Source organism: Aphidius gifuensis, linkage group LG1 (assembly GCF_014905175.1).
Source record: "Aphidius gifuensis isolate YNYX2018 linkage group LG1, ASM1490517v1, whole genome shotgun sequence".
NCBI lineage: Eukaryota > Metazoa > Arthropoda > Insecta > Hymenoptera > Braconidae > Aphidius > Aphidius gifuensis.
In genome coordinates this window covers 1,003,105-1,020,871 of record NC_057788.1, presented here as the reverse complement: position 1 = coordinate 1,020,871, position 17,767 = coordinate 1,003,105, and the positions used below count along the sequence as shown (strand labels likewise).

General features: G+C 23.9%; 2 protein-coding genes across 4 annotated transcripts; one reads left to right on the top strand and one right to left on the bottom strand.

Moving 5' to 3' along the window:
• Positions 1 to 1,241: 1,241 nt before the first annotated feature.
• LOC122860743 (trifunctional enzyme subunit alpha, mitochondrial) lies at positions 1,242 to 5,133 on the bottom strand. The gene is made up of 9 exons (XM_044164688.1): positions 4,888 to 5,133; positions 4,604 to 4,762; positions 4,317 to 4,432; positions 3,971 to 4,240; positions 2,878 to 3,906; positions 2,598 to 2,807; positions 2,332 to 2,527; positions 2,046 to 2,248; positions 1,242 to 1,952 (listed from the first exon to the last, which is right to left on the bottom strand). The coding sequence occupies exons 2-9, from the start codon at positions 4,671 to 4,673 to the stop codon at positions 1,749 to 1,751; spliced, it is 2,298 nt and encodes a 765-aa protein (XP_044020623.1). The 5' UTR covers positions 4,674 to 4,762; positions 4,888 to 5,133; the 3' UTR covers positions 1,242 to 1,748.
• A 27-nt stretch (positions 5,134 to 5,160) lies between these two features.
• On the top strand, positions 5,161 to 17,087 carry LOC122860742 (tyrosine-protein kinase Src64B). 3 transcript variants are annotated; one of them, XM_044164686.1, is made up of 6 exons: positions 5,161 to 5,622; positions 14,040 to 14,334; positions 14,508 to 14,642; positions 14,863 to 15,073; positions 15,182 to 16,146; positions 16,222 to 17,087. In XM_044164686.1, the coding sequence occupies exons 2-6, from the start codon at positions 14,292 to 14,294 to the stop codon at positions 16,434 to 16,436; spliced, it is 1,569 nt and encodes a 522-aa protein (XP_044020621.1). In that variant the 5' UTR covers positions 5,161 to 5,622; positions 14,040 to 14,291; the 3' UTR covers positions 16,437 to 17,087. The 3 variants fall into 3 exon arrangements, with proteins under 3 accessions (XP_044020621.1, XP_044020620.1, XP_044020622.1); XM_044164685.1 differs by having other exon boundaries at positions 5,165 to 5,622; positions 14,508 to 14,705; XM_044164687.1 differs by lacking the exon at positions 14,508 to 14,642 and having other exon boundaries at positions 5,500 to 5,622.
• The last annotated feature ends 680 nt before the right edge of the window (positions 17,088 to 17,767 follow it).

Sequence of the window (17,767 nt, the reverse complement as noted above, 5' to 3'; positions counted from 1 at the left end):
TTTTCAATGTCATTAATACATTTAATCAATTTTCCTTGACTCTCAATCAATCATTCAATCACCTGATAATTATTCAATTTATCTTTTATTTATTTTTTGCTTTTATTGATTTTTGTTTTATGGATGAATTAATTAATAAATTAAATGATATTGTCTGAATGCTATAGAAGCATAATTTTATGAGAAATTTATTTAGAAATATTTTTTTCTTTAAGAAATATGACCTGCAGCAAAAAGAAAAAAGTACCGAGTTTTGTCTGCAAGTCACGAAAAATATATAAATTATTGAAAAAAAAAAAATAGAAATACTAGAAATTAAATTTTAAAACTTTCAAGATAATTATATTTTGTTGTTGTTTTAATAATAGAAGCATAATGCTATGAAATTTTTATTTAGAAATATTTTTTTAAACAAGCATGACACCAGGCAAAAAATAAAAAAATCTAGCAGTATATAAATTAAAAAAAAAAATTAAAATAATTGAAATAAATTCTTTATAACTTTTAGATTATCTTCATTTAGCTGACATAATAGTATTAGACCAAAAATATAACAAAATTTGTTTAGATTTTTCAACAATAACGACGACAATTGGACAATTCTGTTTATGATTTTACTAAGCTAAGCTGTTTATGATGGTACAGTCTTGTCGTTGTAAATAGGTGTGTCAAATTTAAATATATTACATTATTTTTTATCTGATGTATACACAATCTAATGAGCTATTTTTACTACCTAAGATGCACCAGACATTGAAGCTTTTTTAAATCAACACTATATTTATTTTTTTACCATCAAGATGATGATAAATTAATGAAGCTGTGAAAGAGTTCATCAAATCGAAAAAAAATTGACAAAGAAAAAATGATAGCTAACTAAAAAATAAAATGAAATAAAGCACAAAATAATTGAGCAATTGTTATTGTTACAATATATTAATTGTTAAATTAACAAATTAATAGTATTTCTTTATTACAATAATAACGTAAAAATTCAGCGGACAATACGTATTGCGCGGCTTCAACAACCCGAGACCGAAAATCACCTAAATTTCGCTAGAGGCAGCAATTCTAAGCTTGTAAAATATACCACCAGATAGCTCTTATTTTTCTTTAATTAATTATTTATAATTGTTATAAACTAATAATTATTTTTTCAGCATGTTAAAAATAATTTAATTAATTCAACAATAACACTAAAAATAAATTTAAACAAATAATCAAGTTAATTAAGTTTTTATTTTTTTTTTTATTTCTAATAATTGGGCTGCCTCTGGTGGTGGCTTGGTGAACAATGTCTACCTTTTAAATTTTAATTAATCTCACCTGTAATTAAATTATTTATTGTCGTTCTTATTTAAACAATAATCATCTTGTAAATTAATTAATAATAAATCAAAAATTTCAAGTAAAAAATCAAAATTTTCGCTGAAAATATTTTTATTATTTTTTTGTTTATTTAATATATTCAATATAAATTTTAATAATTAATGTGTTATTATTATTATTTTATATATTAACACAATAAAAATGTTTCAATAATTATTATCAAAAATATGATTATTAATTTTTTTTTTCTTCATAATTAAGAAGAAGAAAAAGAAAAATTAAGCAAACATGAACAATAGAAAAATTTTTTTATAAAATACAACATTATTATTAATTACTACTATTATTGAAAAATATAAATTTTTCTATATGGATGTTTTTTTCTTTTTTGTTCATTGATGATTTATATATAAAAAAAATTATTTTGTGTGGAATTTTTTAGATGAATCAGCAGCCATGTCGTAAAGTAATTGACATGGTTTGAATGATGCACCATAATGTGTTTGAAATTCTTCCATTTTTTTAACAATATAATTTGCACCTATGGTGTCAACATATCTGAATGGACCACCGGTAAATGGTGGAAAACCAAGACCAAATACTGCACCAATATCTCCTTCAAGCTATTTCAAACAAAAAATTGATTAATTAATTTTTTAAAAATATCTAAACATGTTGATGATAAATAATTAATAGAGATGACATTGATTACTTACTGGATTTGCAAGAATATTTTCTTCAAGGCACAAGACAGCTTCATTAACAAATCTGGTAACCATTCGTAATTGACGATCTTCATCAGTTGTGCTTCCTTTTGGTTCAACTGAATATTTTTTTAAAATATCAAGAGCACCAAAATTCAAGTCTCTTTCTTTTCTATTTGCTTCATAAACAAATATTCCTTTTCCAGATTTACGACCTGTGAATAAAGATATATATGTCATTGTTGTTGATAATGTTGATGATTGTTTTTTAAAATATAAATTTATATTAAATAATTACCCAAGTAGCCAGCTTTAACCATGTCACTGAGAATATTAACATTACCACCTTGAAAACGTTCACCCAAAGCTTTAGCAAGATCAACACTAATATGAGCACCAACATCAATACCAACTTCATCACAGAGGGTTGTTACACCAACTGGGAAACCAAATTTCTTTGATAATTTATCAACGTGAATTGGATCAACACCTTCCTAAAATTGGATAACTAAATTAATATACATTTTTATTTATAATTAATATTAAAAATTGTTGATAATTAACCTGAAGAAGACGTAGTGTTTCAGACAACATTGCACTGAGAATTCTTGTTGTATAAAAACCAGGACCATCACCAACAGTTATAACAATTTTACCTTGTTTTAAACCAACATCAACAGCTGTTTTAATTGTCTCACTTGATGTACCTTTGTGTGTTATAATTTCAAGCAATTGCATTTTATCAACTGGTGAAAAATAATGCATTCCAATGATCTATCAACATATAGAAAATAAATAAATAAATAAATACGTTTGTTATTGTTATATTAATGATGATAAATACCTTTTCAGGACGACTACTACCAGCAGCAATTTTAGTTATTGGAATTGCTGATGTATTTGTTGCAACAACACAATTTTCTGATGTATTTGCTTCAATTTCTTTGATAACTTTATGTTTAATAGCAAGATCTTCAAATACAGCTTCAATAACAACATCAGAATTTTTAAAATCATTATAATTTAAAGTTGGCACAAGATTAGCCATTATTTTTCCTCTTTCCATTGCAGATATACGTTTTCTTTTAACAGCTTGATCAAGACCTTTTTGTACTTGTCCAACACCACGATATAAACCAGCATCACTTGTGTCTTTCAACACAACAGTATAACCTTTATCAACACTAACTTGTGCAATACCAGCACCCATTAAACCAGCACCAACAATTGATATTTTATTAACATTAACATTTGGTTTACCAAAACGATTTTTTTTACATGTTGTTTGACCAAAAAATAAACTAATTAAACCTTTACATTGTGGTGTTATTGCTAATTCACCAAAACCTTTAGCTTCAGCTTCATAACCAGCAATTGGACCTTTTACAATACCACATTTAATAACATCAATAATTTTTAATGGTGCTGGATATAAACCACCAGTCATTTTCATAACTGTATCAGTTGATTTTTTAAATATATAATCTCTAACATAATCAATACCAATTGCCCAATTTGTTATTTTATCAACAACACTTTTTGGATTACGATCTATTTTTAATTTACCACTTGCAATATCTTTTGCAGCTTTAATTGCTGTTTCTTCTAAATATTTTTTTGTATTTTCATCTTGATTTAATATACCAGGACCAAGACGATTAACAAGTAAATCAACAATACCTAATTTTTTAGCTTTATCAGCTTTAATCATTGATCCAGTTAATGCCATTGGTAGTGCATTTGTTAGACCAATTAATTTTGGTAATCTTTGTGTTCCACCACCACCAGGTAATAGACCAAGTTTGACTTCTGGTAATCCAAATATTGTTTTTTTATCTTTAACAGCAACGCGATAATGACATGCCAATGCAACCTAACAAAATAGTCATCAAATCAATCATCAATTAATCTATCATAAAAATGTTTTATTATTTTACCTCAAGACCACCACCCAAACAATTTCCTTGTACAGCAGCAATAACTGGCTTTTTAGAATTAGCTATTAAATTTAATATTTCTTGTCCTTCTTTTGCTATTTTAGCACCATCATCTGCTGTTTTAACTTTTTGTAACATGTTGATATCAGCTCCAGCAATAAAACTATATTTACCACTTATCAAAACAGCTGAATTAACTGATGGATTTGCTTCAATGTCTTTCATCATTACTCTCATCTCTTCCATAATTTCGGCATTTAATGTATTTTCCTAAATAATTTATCCAAATAAATGATCCAACATACATTTTTATAATTAATTTTGCAAACTATTATATAAAATTTACCTTGACCCCAGGTGAATCCAATGTAATAACAGCAACATCGTCGACAATTTTGCATTTTGTATGTTTATTATTTGTCGTAGCAATTGTTGCTAAATTTCTCAATGATTTATGAAGTGCTGTAAATAATCAAAAAAAAAAAAACAATAAACAATATGATTTTTTTATAAAACAAATGCAACAATAATAAATTTATATAAATTTATAGCTGGGTACAAAGGTTGTTTCTCGTTAATATCAAAATTTATATAAAATAAAATTGTGTTAATTTAAAATACAATAATATCTACCTGGATTTGTGATGTAATGTTTGGTCAATGTGTATCTTGTCAAAGATCCAAATATCATTGAATTAGCCATGATTATATATTAAATATATTTTATAATCCAGCAATTCAATAATCAGACTTTTCAGCTTGGCTGGCACTTGGCAGACAGAAAATAAAAGGCTAAAAGCAAAAAAAAAAACATGAAAAAGAGACACGAATACAAAAAAAAAAGAAATTTATAAACCAAAGGTTCAAGTTTTTCTTGTTACACTACTGTTTAATTGTTATTGTTATTTGAACGTTACCCAGAGAAGGCAGAGATGAATGGTTGTGTTGAAAAAATAAATGTGTTGGTGCAATTTGGTGCTTGATGATGATGCTCTTGATGATGACGCAAGCGCACCAAGTGATAAGGAACCTTGGTACCTTGTTGTTGTTACAAATTGATACGCTCCTTGAACACCTTTTATCAAAGGATATGTATTTTTTTTTGGTCTTGTTGTTAGGAAGGGGCAATAACCAGGGAAAATGGCGTCAAGTCGTCGTCCCCAGTGGGTGGGCGTAGAGGGGAGGTATAGGTTCATTGGTGTGTAGACCCAGTTCAGTTGATATCGCGCCGGCTGCGCAAAATCATTAGCAGCTTTTGGCTGCATCACAAACAATACCAAATTTATTAAAAAATAAATATTTATATATTTTTTTATTTTATTTTGCAATGGATGGATTTGTAGTGTATCAGAATATTACTAACAACTTCAAGTGGATTTTATGTCGTGAAAAAAATATTCATTTCATTGACTGTTGAAATTATTTTTTATTTTTTATTTTTTATTGGAAAATTTATGACAGTGTTGTTGTTTTTTTTTTTTGTATTTATTGCTTACCTGAATTGACAGGTAAATTTTAAAAGTGAAAATTTTCATTTTGTGATTTTGTGATTTTGGAGTAAATTTGGTTTTTTTTTTTAATTTTTCTTTTGTTGTTGACGGAAGGATTACATGAAGAAAATTATATCACGTTTGCGGGTCGATGTACCATTGGTAATTATTTATTTTATTTGGGCAAAATTTAAATTAACGTAGTTCTTTGTTTGGAATACAAAAAAAAAACATCAAATAAATTTTTTGATTTTTTTTTTATTATTATTTTGAGAATTTATAACTTGGCTACGAAATTTTTTGTATAATTAATTCAAGTTATTTAAATTTATATTTATAAATATTTTTTCCTGGAGAAAATAAAATGCAAATTAATTATTGGAGTATTTTAAAAATTTATTTATTTTTATTTATAATTAGTTGGCTATTTAAATTTAAGGTATGTGTGATACTCAGCTTCAAGTGACATTTTCTGTTTTTTTTTTTTTTTTTTATTAGCCAAGATAAAAATATAAACAATTAAAAATAAAAAAAATAAATTATGCACACTTTGCGGAAATCATTACGCACATTGTTTTTGTCATCATCGAATTATTCAAATATAAAAAGCTGATAAAACAAAAAAATTTTTTTTAATTTTCATTTACAAAGGTTGGCTGGAGAACTCTTGACGTGCAAGTAGCAAATCGCACTTGACTTACTTTTTCTAAATGGAATAATTACTCCAAAAAAAAAAAATAAACTACACTCAAAAATTGTTCTACTTTATTTCTATTTCAAGTTTTTTTTTTTAATTTAATTTTATTTAGGCTTTTTCTACCAAAATGATACCAAAAAAATTTTTGAAAATTTTAATTTTTTCCTTATTTTAAATAGTTGCTAATTAATATAATTATTAAAAAATAAAATTATTTATTTATATTTATTTAATTATAAATTTTTTATCATAAAAAATTTATTATTTTTTATTGTTTCATTTGATTAATTATTAAATGTACAATCGATTTTCAAGACAATGGTAGTGAACGATAGCGTTTCTACAATTCTGTTCGTTCACCTATCACTATAATCATAATAATGACGATAAAAGACATTACTTCCGGTCATTTTTTATATCCTTTGGCATTGACAATTACCTAAAAAAATATTTATTTCCATAGCTACAAATCCTCTCATTTTAAAAAACCTACAATCCAAAGAAAAAAAAATTTCTAAATCAATTGTTTAATACATATTTAATTTATTAATAAAAAATTATTATTTATTTATTAAAAATATCAACATTATCTATTACTTATCATGCCCAAATTAAAAATTATTAAAATATATTTAAATAAATTTTATATAAACAATAAAACAAGGTCAAATATTGTAAAAGTATGTTAAGCATAAAATGCATGAGTGAATAACAAAACCCCCAACTCATTAATCCATTAATAATAATTTCATTTCAATTGTTAATATTTATTTATCTATTTTTAAATTTATAAAATATTATAATTTTTTAAAAATTTCATGCACTGTTTAATGTGTTATTTTATTTTCTAATTTTCCTACAATTTTTTTTTTTTACATTCTGATGAAAAAATTTTTTGTATATTTTGTTTATTTAACTATATTTATTTATAACGGTTTTTTATTTTTGATAAGTCATCAAGTTGACAACAATGTAACCTTTTATACAAAAAAGAGATAAATTTTTTGTATAAAAAACTTGAAAATTTAGAGATTATTCAAGAAGCCAACTTGGTAAAAACTAAAATATTTTTATCTATTTATTTAAATGTTTATTATCTATCAGGTATAGTAAAAGTTTATATAAAATGCCAACCTGTTCATTGAACCCGCGTACAAGATTGGTCATAATAAAAAAAAAAATAAATGATGATGATATTGTTTATTTATTCTGTTGCGACAAAGGGATTTTAATATTCAACAACACGAATCGAGCAATGACCGAGAAAGCGACGATTCTATCGAATTTAACGGGGGTGGTTTTTATTACAAAATTTTTTTTTTTTAATCCCTCTTATTCTGTTGCCAATGAAACAATTCTCCCACATACTGCAACATTTTTTTTTTCATTTTTGGCTCATCCATTGCGTTCAATAAACTTGATGGCTTTTTAGAGGAAATACACGACTTTGCCAATTCAACTTCCACTTTTTCTATCTATACTGAGTATTTATTTAAAAAAAATATTTTTTTATTAACAATTTAATTATGAGAATGTGTGTATGACAATTTGATGGATTTTTTTTAATTTTATAAACGAAATATCTTTGTATTTTTCACTGTGAAAAGAAAAATTTAATTGAGAAATTTTGGGAAGTTAATTTAAGAGTCAATTATTGATTGGTATTGGGTGATTAATTGTTGTTAATTTTATAAATTAATTATCTAAATTTATAGTTGATAAATAACCCTGCGTAATTTCTTCAACATATTGGAAAAAAAAATTCCCAAAAATTTCGATTTTTGACGATTCAAAGTGCATAATTGTTTCGATTCGAAAAAAAAAAAAGAAATCCCACGGAAATGGATATTTTTAGACAGCCAATTATTGTTGATTAATTGTTGTTTATTTTGATGATTAATCATTGAATTTTATCACATAAATATATCTGTCTATTGAAGAGTAAAAAAAAAATTCCCTCAACTGTTTATCTGTAACCGTAGGAGCCAATTATTTACACGACGATAATATCTTTGTTGATAAAAAAAGATAAAAAAATATATATTATCAGTAAAAGTATTTAATTAAATAATAAATAATAATTATTGACATAAATTGGGTTACATAACAAGACTTCTATACTAAAAATATAAAATTTAAAAATATATTGATGTAAATATTTTTCATAATATCAAATTATATTAAACAACAACAAAAAAAAAAAATTTATTTATAAAAAAATCATCTACTGTATAAAAATATATTTATTTATTTATTTTTTAATTTTTTGAGTCAACTAGCAAGCTTGCTCACTTGAACTCGCCTACTTAACAACTCTCCTTTGACTCGATGACTTTCACCTCAAATCGTGACTCCATTCAAAACCTGTTGATCTCATATTATAATCATCAAAAATAATATATCCAACAACTAGAATTTAATTTTTTTTCTATATTTAAACTATTGAAAAAAAAAAAAAATAATACAATACTTATTAACCTGCAAACACAATGAAAATTAATTTAAGAAAACAAAAAATTTAATTGATTTAATAAAATTATCATCAAAAAGTCATTAAAATTTTTAATTTTAACAATTAAATTTGTAGAAAAATAATTCAAATTTGTTTGATTATTTATGCTGGGCTTTATTATCAAGACATCTTGATGAAATTTATATGAAAAAATAGATAAATTTCGACTTTGTTTTTATAATAAAATTTTTTTAAAAATAGTCTGCATCATCATCCCCCATGGAGACCCCTATTTACCCCTGTTAGAAACTTCCCTTTGCTTGTATTTTATTGATTTTTTTTTTCTACAATATTATCCCTCTCTCTACAAGATAAAATTATTAGGGGAAAGTTAGTGAGTGTCAACTCAAAAGATGCCTGAGAATATCTGTAATAATAATAAAAATAATTTTACCAAAAATATATATTTATTTATTTATTCATAATAAATAATAATAAGCCACAAAATAAACAATTTTTTTTCATGTAAAAATAAACACACAAAGTTTCTATATATCTCATAGTTTTAGAAATAAAATTAAGCTAATGTAAAACATCTAAATTACATTTAAAAAATACAAAAAACCATTATCAAGATAAATAAATAATTAAATTATCATAAAACCAAACAGCTGTATTTTCATTTTAAATTTGATTAAATTTTTTTAACATAATTATTATTTAATATTCTCATATTTATTTTTTTTTTTTACATCTGTTTTTTACCTCAATAAAAATAACAATAAACAATGTCTTTAAATATGTTTTTTTTTCTGTAATATTATTTCTATAATGTTTAACAATTTAACATCTGTAACACGTGTGTAATTATTTATTTTTCAATGATAAAACAAAGTAAAATAAACTTACCTGGCTCAAGATTTTAAGGGGCAATAAATTTTATAAATGTCGTGCACACAAAGTGAGAGTTAAAAAATAAATATTTAAATTAATGAGGGTTAAAATTATGGTCAATAGAAAGGTCTAAATTTTAAGGGGGCTGTTTTTTAAATTTTTATTGTTAAATAACACGTACAGGCCTAGTGTGGGGGGCTAGGGGGAGGGCACACATATTTATACTTTTTTTACATCTGGTCATCATCTGGTTTCATTGATTTATTTATTTATTATTATTATTATTATTTGAAAGTTTAAAAATTATTCATCAAAATAAATTATGGAGTTGGTAAAAATTCGTCACTTGAGTGCTACTTGCCACTTAAAAATAAATCTCACTGTGGGTTATGAACAAGGCCCCCCCGTTCAAGCCATATCTTTTTTAACATAGATAAAAAACTTGAAAAAAAAACAATAAAAAAAATATATTATATAACAAGTTAGAACGCTCTGTTGAATTTTTTAGAGGCAAAGGTTTTTTATTTATTTTTTTTTTTTTCATTTTTTCACTCTCTTTTGGAGCAAACACTTCAAAGTAAAATGACAACGTAAAAAAATATAAAAAATGATAACACTAAAGAGTGAATAGATAATAATAAAAATAGAAAATATTTAAAAGTTTTTTATTTTTTTGTTTTTTAGGTCGTGGATTTATTATTTTGTATGGATCGATTTTAACTGACATCATCAGTTGCTACGTGGTGATAGAAAAACTTGACTCTATTTATAATTGTTCATTAATAATATTAAATATTAGGATTTTAGAAATGTTGATTTATCAAATGTTGGTAATATATTATATTATCAATATTATAAATTATTATTAATGTCATTTGTCATTTAGAAATTTAAATTTGAATTTTTTCGAAATTTGAATTCTATTTTTTTTTAATTTTTTTATCATTTATTTTATTTATAACAATTTATTTTTTAATTTTATTGAATTTTTGTTAGATAGATAACATGAACATTAAATTGTTGATTAATTTTATAAATTTTCAACAACTTTTAACAAAGTTTTAATTTATAATTTTATATTTTTTCAACACGTAAAAAACTTTTAAATTTTTAAATTTGAAATTTTATATTTTTAAGATAATACAATTGTTTTATTTGTTGAAAAATTTTATCAAGTTTATTTTAAACAATTAGATTATATTTAAAATAAAATAAAATAATGATAATTTTAATTTTTAACACTTGTTTAAAATATTAATTTAAATACATGAAATTTATTTTCTATTATACAATTTTTAAAAAATTGAGAAATAATTATTTTTAAAATAAATAAATACATAACTAGACGTACTTGCAATTGAACTTTCATTTAAAAATTTATCGACGTTATAATATAGATTTATTAACAGCCAATTTATTGTGAACGTGTTTATTAAAAAAATTAAGAAATAAAATTGAAATTATTTTGCTAGAAGACATGTATTTTACAAATTAAAAAAAAAAAAAAGAAAATGCTAATTAAAAAGTTTTAAATGTTATGAATTATTTGACACATGCCAAGTTGAGTTATGAAAATTTAAAATGACAATAAAAAAAAAGTGTATAAAGAAATGAGACAAGTGTTTGATAAGTCTTGAAAGCTTTGCCAGTTCGTTGGCCGTAACACCCTGAGCACCGTTATCATTAAATAATTTTATAATATTAATATATGATATATGTATATTGTATATATACATTATAACTTGAGATTGTTGAGAGAAACTTGAATCCACCTCTTGAAAACTCCTTCCTCATCAAAAGAGATATGAACTCAGTAATTTTATATTTTTTTTTTTCAAATGAAATAATTAATACCTCTACTTTTTATATCGTGAGACTTGTCATCAATTTTTATTTCATCAAACTTTTCAACAAATATGATTAGTTAATTGTTTTTATAAAAATATATTATTATTTTTTTAAAATATAGGATGTTTGTTATTTAATATTTTGATGTGTATCAAACATAGTTGCTCGCCATTTCATTCTGGCTAGCTTGGGCAACTCCCCCATTTTACCATTTGACAAAAATCGATATACCAAGAGAAACTCACCACTGCACCACGTCCCTTTTTTTTTTTTTTTCTATTAATATATTATCCCTTATCTTGCCTTTACTCAATTTTACATTTAGTTGTAATATTGTTGATACTAGATGATATTAACCATGACGTTTTATCAAGTATTCACAAATAACTATTTCATTTTATGATTGCATAACTCAATATCCTGAACGGAATTACTATCCCAAAAATAAAATACGTAGAGTTTAATTTCTCACTATGAAAATATCTACTAGCAAGTAGATAAGAAATTTGAAAAATTAAGCTAAAAATCAATGATAACATTGAGTCATTAGAATAGGATAATTAATAAATGACTTTTTGATAGAAATAAATTGTTAAGCTAATCCAAGATCATCATGCATGATAAAAGTAAATTGAAAAAAAAAATAAAATAAATTTTGAAATGTAATATTAATTATTGAGATATTTTAAATAGTCATTTAATTATTATGTTTAATATTTAAAAATATTTTTGCTATTTTAATAATCATGAATTTTCATTGAAAAATAACAAATGTTTTTTTATACCAATACACGCAACATGATGATTTTTTATTTTCATAATTATTCAGCATTATCCAATGCCCCTTAAATCACTACAACCAAAATTACTCCAAAAAAAAGAAAAAAAAATAAATACAAATTTGAGATAACAAAATTTGATAATTAAATTACATTTTTTTCCATCATTATATTTAATTTTCATTATATTTATTCATCAATAATTGATAATGTAATTTTTAAAATTAAAAAAATTAAATTAGTATATTATTGAGAATTATTAAAAGAAAAAAAAAAAGTTGTGTAATCTTTGAAATATTTATGACTAACGAAAATTCGAAAAATAAAAAAAATAGAAAAAATAGGGGGTGATGTTAGGGATATATTTGTATTGTCGACCCATAGACCCATTGACTCATCTTTTCTATTTTATTATTCTTTTTATCTTTGATGGATGAGATAAATGCCCAATATATTATTTTATCTTCATATATTCTTCAAAAATATTCAGCTATATTATGTTTAATATTATTTTTTCGATATAAACTTTTGGATAGTATCTGAATGACTTTTGATTTTTCCATTCATTGAATTATTATTCATAATATGTATCATCATTACTCATGAATTATTAGTTTGAACTACAAATTTAAAAAATTTCTTTAACTGTAAATTTGAGTGTCTTTTCATGTCCATTTTAAAGATATATTGTTGTGATACTTTTTCAGTATGCATATACAAACTCATAAATATATTTGAGCAGGGAAAAAATAAATAAATAAAGAAAATGATGAAAAGAAAAATATATGTATTTTTTTACCCTCTTTCGAGTTGATTAAAGTTTCTGAATCTATTTTTATTAAAAAAACATGAAAACTCTATTTTTGAAAATGGAAAAAAAAAAAAAAAATTATACAAAGGCAAGAAAGAGATGGTTTAATTTGTATTTTTTTTTTTTTTTCTTTCTAAACGTGCCAGGAGGTCATGTCAATTTTATTTTTTTTATTTTTTGACAATTTAAAACCCTTGGTTGCTCCAAAAATGACTCTTTTTTTTCCCTTTTTTTCTGATGGATTAAACTGTCATTTGAAGAATTAAAATTTTCATACATTTAGAGTCTATTTTAATATTAAATTAGGGGATGCTAGATTAATTTATGTCTAATTTTAAATTTATATTTTTAACGATTTTGACACGTGAGATTTTTATTTTCATTACCCAAAAGCTTTTAGGGGTGAGTTTTTTTTATTTTCCTTTCAAAATCAAAATTATTATTGACAGGGAAAATTAATTTATCTATCCCTCGACACAAAGACATAAATTTTCATTAAAAAAAAAAAATAAAAATCATAAATTACTGTTAAATTCTATTGAAAATAATTATAAAAAATATTGTTTAAATAATTTTATTCTAATTAAAAATAAAAACAGCACATAAAATATACAAATAAATATTGAAACAAAAAAAAATATCAACTTCCTTTGACATACTTTAACACAGTATAGACTTCAATAGAAAAAAAAAACTTTTTATTATTTTTAAAAAATGACAAGCAGTTTAAATAAAAGTATGCAAAAAAAAAAATTGATAAAAGGTAAATTGAAATTAATATGCAGAGCTTGGATGAAAGACAAAGGAAATAAATGGTTAAAAAAAAAAATTTATTTTTAAATAAAAATCCTTGAAAGTAGCATCAATGCATTCAAGTAAACTTCCTGGAATATAGATTTAATAAATTCACCGCTTCAAAAAATAGCCTCACACTTCCTTTGTCACCGAAAGTTAAAAAAAAAATTTCAATTTATCATTTTCCCTTTTATCCTAGACTAGAAAATATAAATTTCAAAAAAAAAAAAAAAAAAATACAAATCGAAATTAAGAAATGTTGCTTTATAATTAATTTACATTTTCTATTTATTTTTTTTCCAGGGTAAGGCGTTCAGTAAGGAATAATGGAGTGAAAAAAAAATTTTTTTTAAATTTTTTTCCAAGAGACCACATTAAGATAATTACCATGGAGTTGTTTGTGATAAATTTTGATGATTAGATTATCAAATATTTGTCTTTAAAAGATTTAAAAAAAAAAATAATTTAAAGAAAAAAACAAATTGACTAAAAAATTATTCTTGAAAAGAATAATTAAATATTAATTTGATATAAAAAAAAATAAACAAACCAAAAATGGGAAAGTGTTGCAGTAAAAGGCAGGAGCCTCAACCAATTGGTACGTTAATTAAACAAATTAATAAATAAATTAATAAGCTAATTGTGATTGATGAAATATTTTTATTTTTGAAATTTGTATTGTTTGATTGTTTGTTTGTTTGTTATTGTAAATTAGTTGATGCAAATTAGAAAATTATTGTAATGATTTTTTTTGTTATTTTATTTTTGTAGTTTATAAAAAAACTGAAGCAGTATTGAGCTCAAAACACAGCAATGGTGGATCATTGGATAGTCGATACACAGCTGATCCAAATCAAAGAGGTGTTCAAGCTCGAGCTGATATAATACGACCAAGACCTACACCCTGTAAGATTATGATGCCAAATCATCAACCTCGTAAAACAAATTCACCTGTTGTATTACCTGCATGTGTGTATTATTATTTTATTATTATTATTATTTAAACAAATTAATACATTATTTATTCCCATTGATGTTTCTCGATTATTTTCAACTAATAAAATTGATATAATAAATCTAATTAATAATATTATTTTTATGTTGAAAAAAAAATAAAACAATTTAGCACATTCACAAAGAGCAAATAAAATGGTTGTTGCATTGTACAACTATACAGCACGTGAAAGTACAGATGTGAGTTTTATAAAGGGTGATCGTATGGAAGTCCTAGATGATTCAGAGCCAGACTGGTGGAGAGTATTACACATGAGGACTCTACAAGAGGGTCTCATACCTTGGAACTTTGTTGCGGTTGAACGTTCTGTTGAGAGTGAAGAGTAAGTCACCCTGCATATATTATTATTTTTATTTTCATTTTGTAAAACACTTAAATGTCTGAGACATGTCATTACAATAAACAATACAATGTATATTTTTTGTTGCAGTTGGTTTTTCGAAAATGTATCAAGAAAAGAAGCTGGTAAATTATTACTAGTTGATGAAAATCCACGTGGTACATTTTTAGTACGTCCAAGTGAACATAATCCACGTGGTTATAGTTTATCAGTTAAAGATTGGGAAGAAGGAAGAGGACATCATGTTAAACATTATAAAATAAAACCACTTGATAATGGTGGTTTTTTTATAGCAACAAATCAAACATTTATAACATTACCAGCACTTGTTATGGCATATAGTAAAAATGCACTTGGTTTATGTCATGTATTATCAAAACCATGTCCAAAACCACAACCAGATATGTGGGATCTTGGTCCAGAGTTACGTGATAAATGGGAAATAAATAGAAATGAAATACAATTGATACGTAAACTTGGTCATGGTAATTTTGGTGAAGTTTATTATGGTAAATGGCGTAATAAAATTGAAGTTGCTGTTAAAACATTGAGACCAGGTACAATGTCATCAGAAGCATTTCTTCAAGAAGCATCAATTATGAAACAATTTCGTCATCGTCATCTTGTTGCATTATATGCTGTATGCTCAAAAGAAGAACCAATATATATTGTACAAGAATATATGTGTAATGGTAGTTTACTTGATTTTTTACGTACTGGTGATGGTAAATTTATGCAATTTGAAGATTTAATATATATTGCTGCACAAGTTGCATCTGGTATGGAACATCTTGAAAGTAAACAATTAATACATCGTGATCTTGCTGCTAGAAATGTACTTATTGGAGAAAAAAATAAAGCTAAAATATGTGATTTTGGTCTTGCAAGAGTTATTGAAGATGATGAATATTGTCCAAAACAAGGTAGTCGTTTTCCAGTTAAATGGACAGCACCAGAAGCTATTGTTTATGGTAAATTTAGTATTAAAAGTGATGTATGGTCATATGGAATTCTTCTCATGGAACTATTTACATATGGACAAGTACCATATCCAGGTAATTAATTTATTTTATCAATTATACATTGATTTTTTATGTATAATATTTATTTATTTATTTAATTATTTTTAGGTATGCATGGACGTGAAGTTATTGAACAAGTTGACAAAGGTTATCGTATGCCAAAACCACCAAATCAACCATTACCAGATAGTATTTATCGTTTAATGATTCAGTGCTGGGATGCAGTACCTGAAAAACGACCAACATTTGAATTTTTAAATCATTATTTTGAATCATTCAATGTTACAAGTGAAATACCTTATCTTGAACCACCAACAGACTGATACAAGGCCCACTATATGCATGGTAATATTATGCCACATGCACATCCACAATATCATCATTCGGCTCATCATAATTGTGCCATGGAATTCTACGGTATTTATTGCTGAAAAAAATAAAATCGAAAATAAATGAAAAACAGGAAAAAAAAAAAAACAAAATAAAACAATCATCTTCTTGAAAACTATTTATTAAATTAACGTATCGTAATTATTTCGATGCAAAACACTGCCAGAATATTTGCCAATTTTAAAAATTCGAATTTAAAAATTTTTTACTAAAAAAAAAAACAAATTATTTCTGTCAAATTTTTAATCTTTCTTTTTCATTTTTTTTTTCATGTGCAAGTGCCATATATAATTATACACTTTGTATTTTTTTTTTTTTTAACAATTTCAATGTTTTAAAAATCTAAACAATGGAGAGCAAAATAAAGACTTTTTTTTTTTTTTTTTTTTTATCTACAAATAATAAATAAAAAAAAAAGAAAAAATTAATTAATTTTTTTTTCAATTTATTGTAAAGAAGTATAGCCGTGAATTATAAATTAATTTAATAATTATTTGACTGGATACTATCATGTACTAATTACTAAAAATTATATAGAAAAAAAAAAGAAAAAAAAAATATATAAAATTGTAAATTATTAATTACATCAGGGAGCGAGCCTAACGTAGTGAGCCAATCCAAGACAAATTATTAATTAAGCAATAATTTTTGCTTATTAAAAAAATTTTTTTAAAAATCTCTCAAGGTGCATTTTTCCAAATGTTCATTAATTATCAACTTGTTGATAATTAACAATAGATTATTATTATTATTTTTATAATATATATTTGCTGTGATGTTTAGTTTTGATTTATAATTTTTTAAATAAATATTATTTCGATTGGCCTGTTTATTGATGCAATAACCAGGTCATATTGTAGCATTGATTTCACTTTTTCTATTTAATATTAATATACATTTAATAATATAAATATAGCAACAAAAAAAGCTTTCATTTTTCTGTCCTTTTATGAATATTTTATTTCGTGTATGTAATTATGAATTGTGTCGTGATTAAATTTTAACATGTTAATTTATCTTTGATAAATAAAATAAAAATAAATAAAGAGTTAAGCAATTTGACACATTGATAAATTATTATTAAATAATACTGGTATAATGAGAAAGAAAATAATTTATAATTTATGTTTTGAGTGAATGTATATCGAGTTATTTTATATGTCCTTGTATTTTTTTTAACCGAAGGTAATCAAGTTGAAAATTAAAAAGAAAAAAAATAATAAAAAACCAGTGCAAATGTAAAGTGAGAAAATAAAATGTTTGA

Excerpts from the sequence above, each read along its gene's own strand:
- LOC122860743 (XM_044164688.1), bottom strand. The coding sequence starts at position 4,673 with ATGGCTAATTCAATGATATTTGGATCTTTGACAAGATACACATTGACC. Across the intron at positions 4,433-4,603 it reads ACATTACATCACAAATCCAG|CACTTCATAAATCATTGAGA; the intron begins GTAGATATTATT and ends GATTATTTACAG. Across the intron at positions 2,528-2,597 it reads AAACACTACGTCTTCTTCAG|GAAGGTGTTGATCCAATTCA; the intron begins GTTAATTATCAA and ends ATCCAATTTTAG.
- LOC122860742 (XM_044164685.1), top strand. The coding sequence starts at position 14,292 with ATGGGAAAGTGTTGCAGTAAAAGGCAGGAGCCTCAACCAATTG. Across the intron at positions 14,335-14,507 it reads GCAGGAGCCTCAACCAATTG|TTTATAAAAAAACTGAAGCA; the intron begins GTACGTTAATTA and ends TTATTTTTGTAG. Across the intron at positions 14,706-14,862 it reads ACCTGTTGTATTACCTGCAT|CACATTCACAAAGAGCAAAT; the intron begins GTGTGTATTATT and ends AAAACAATTTAG.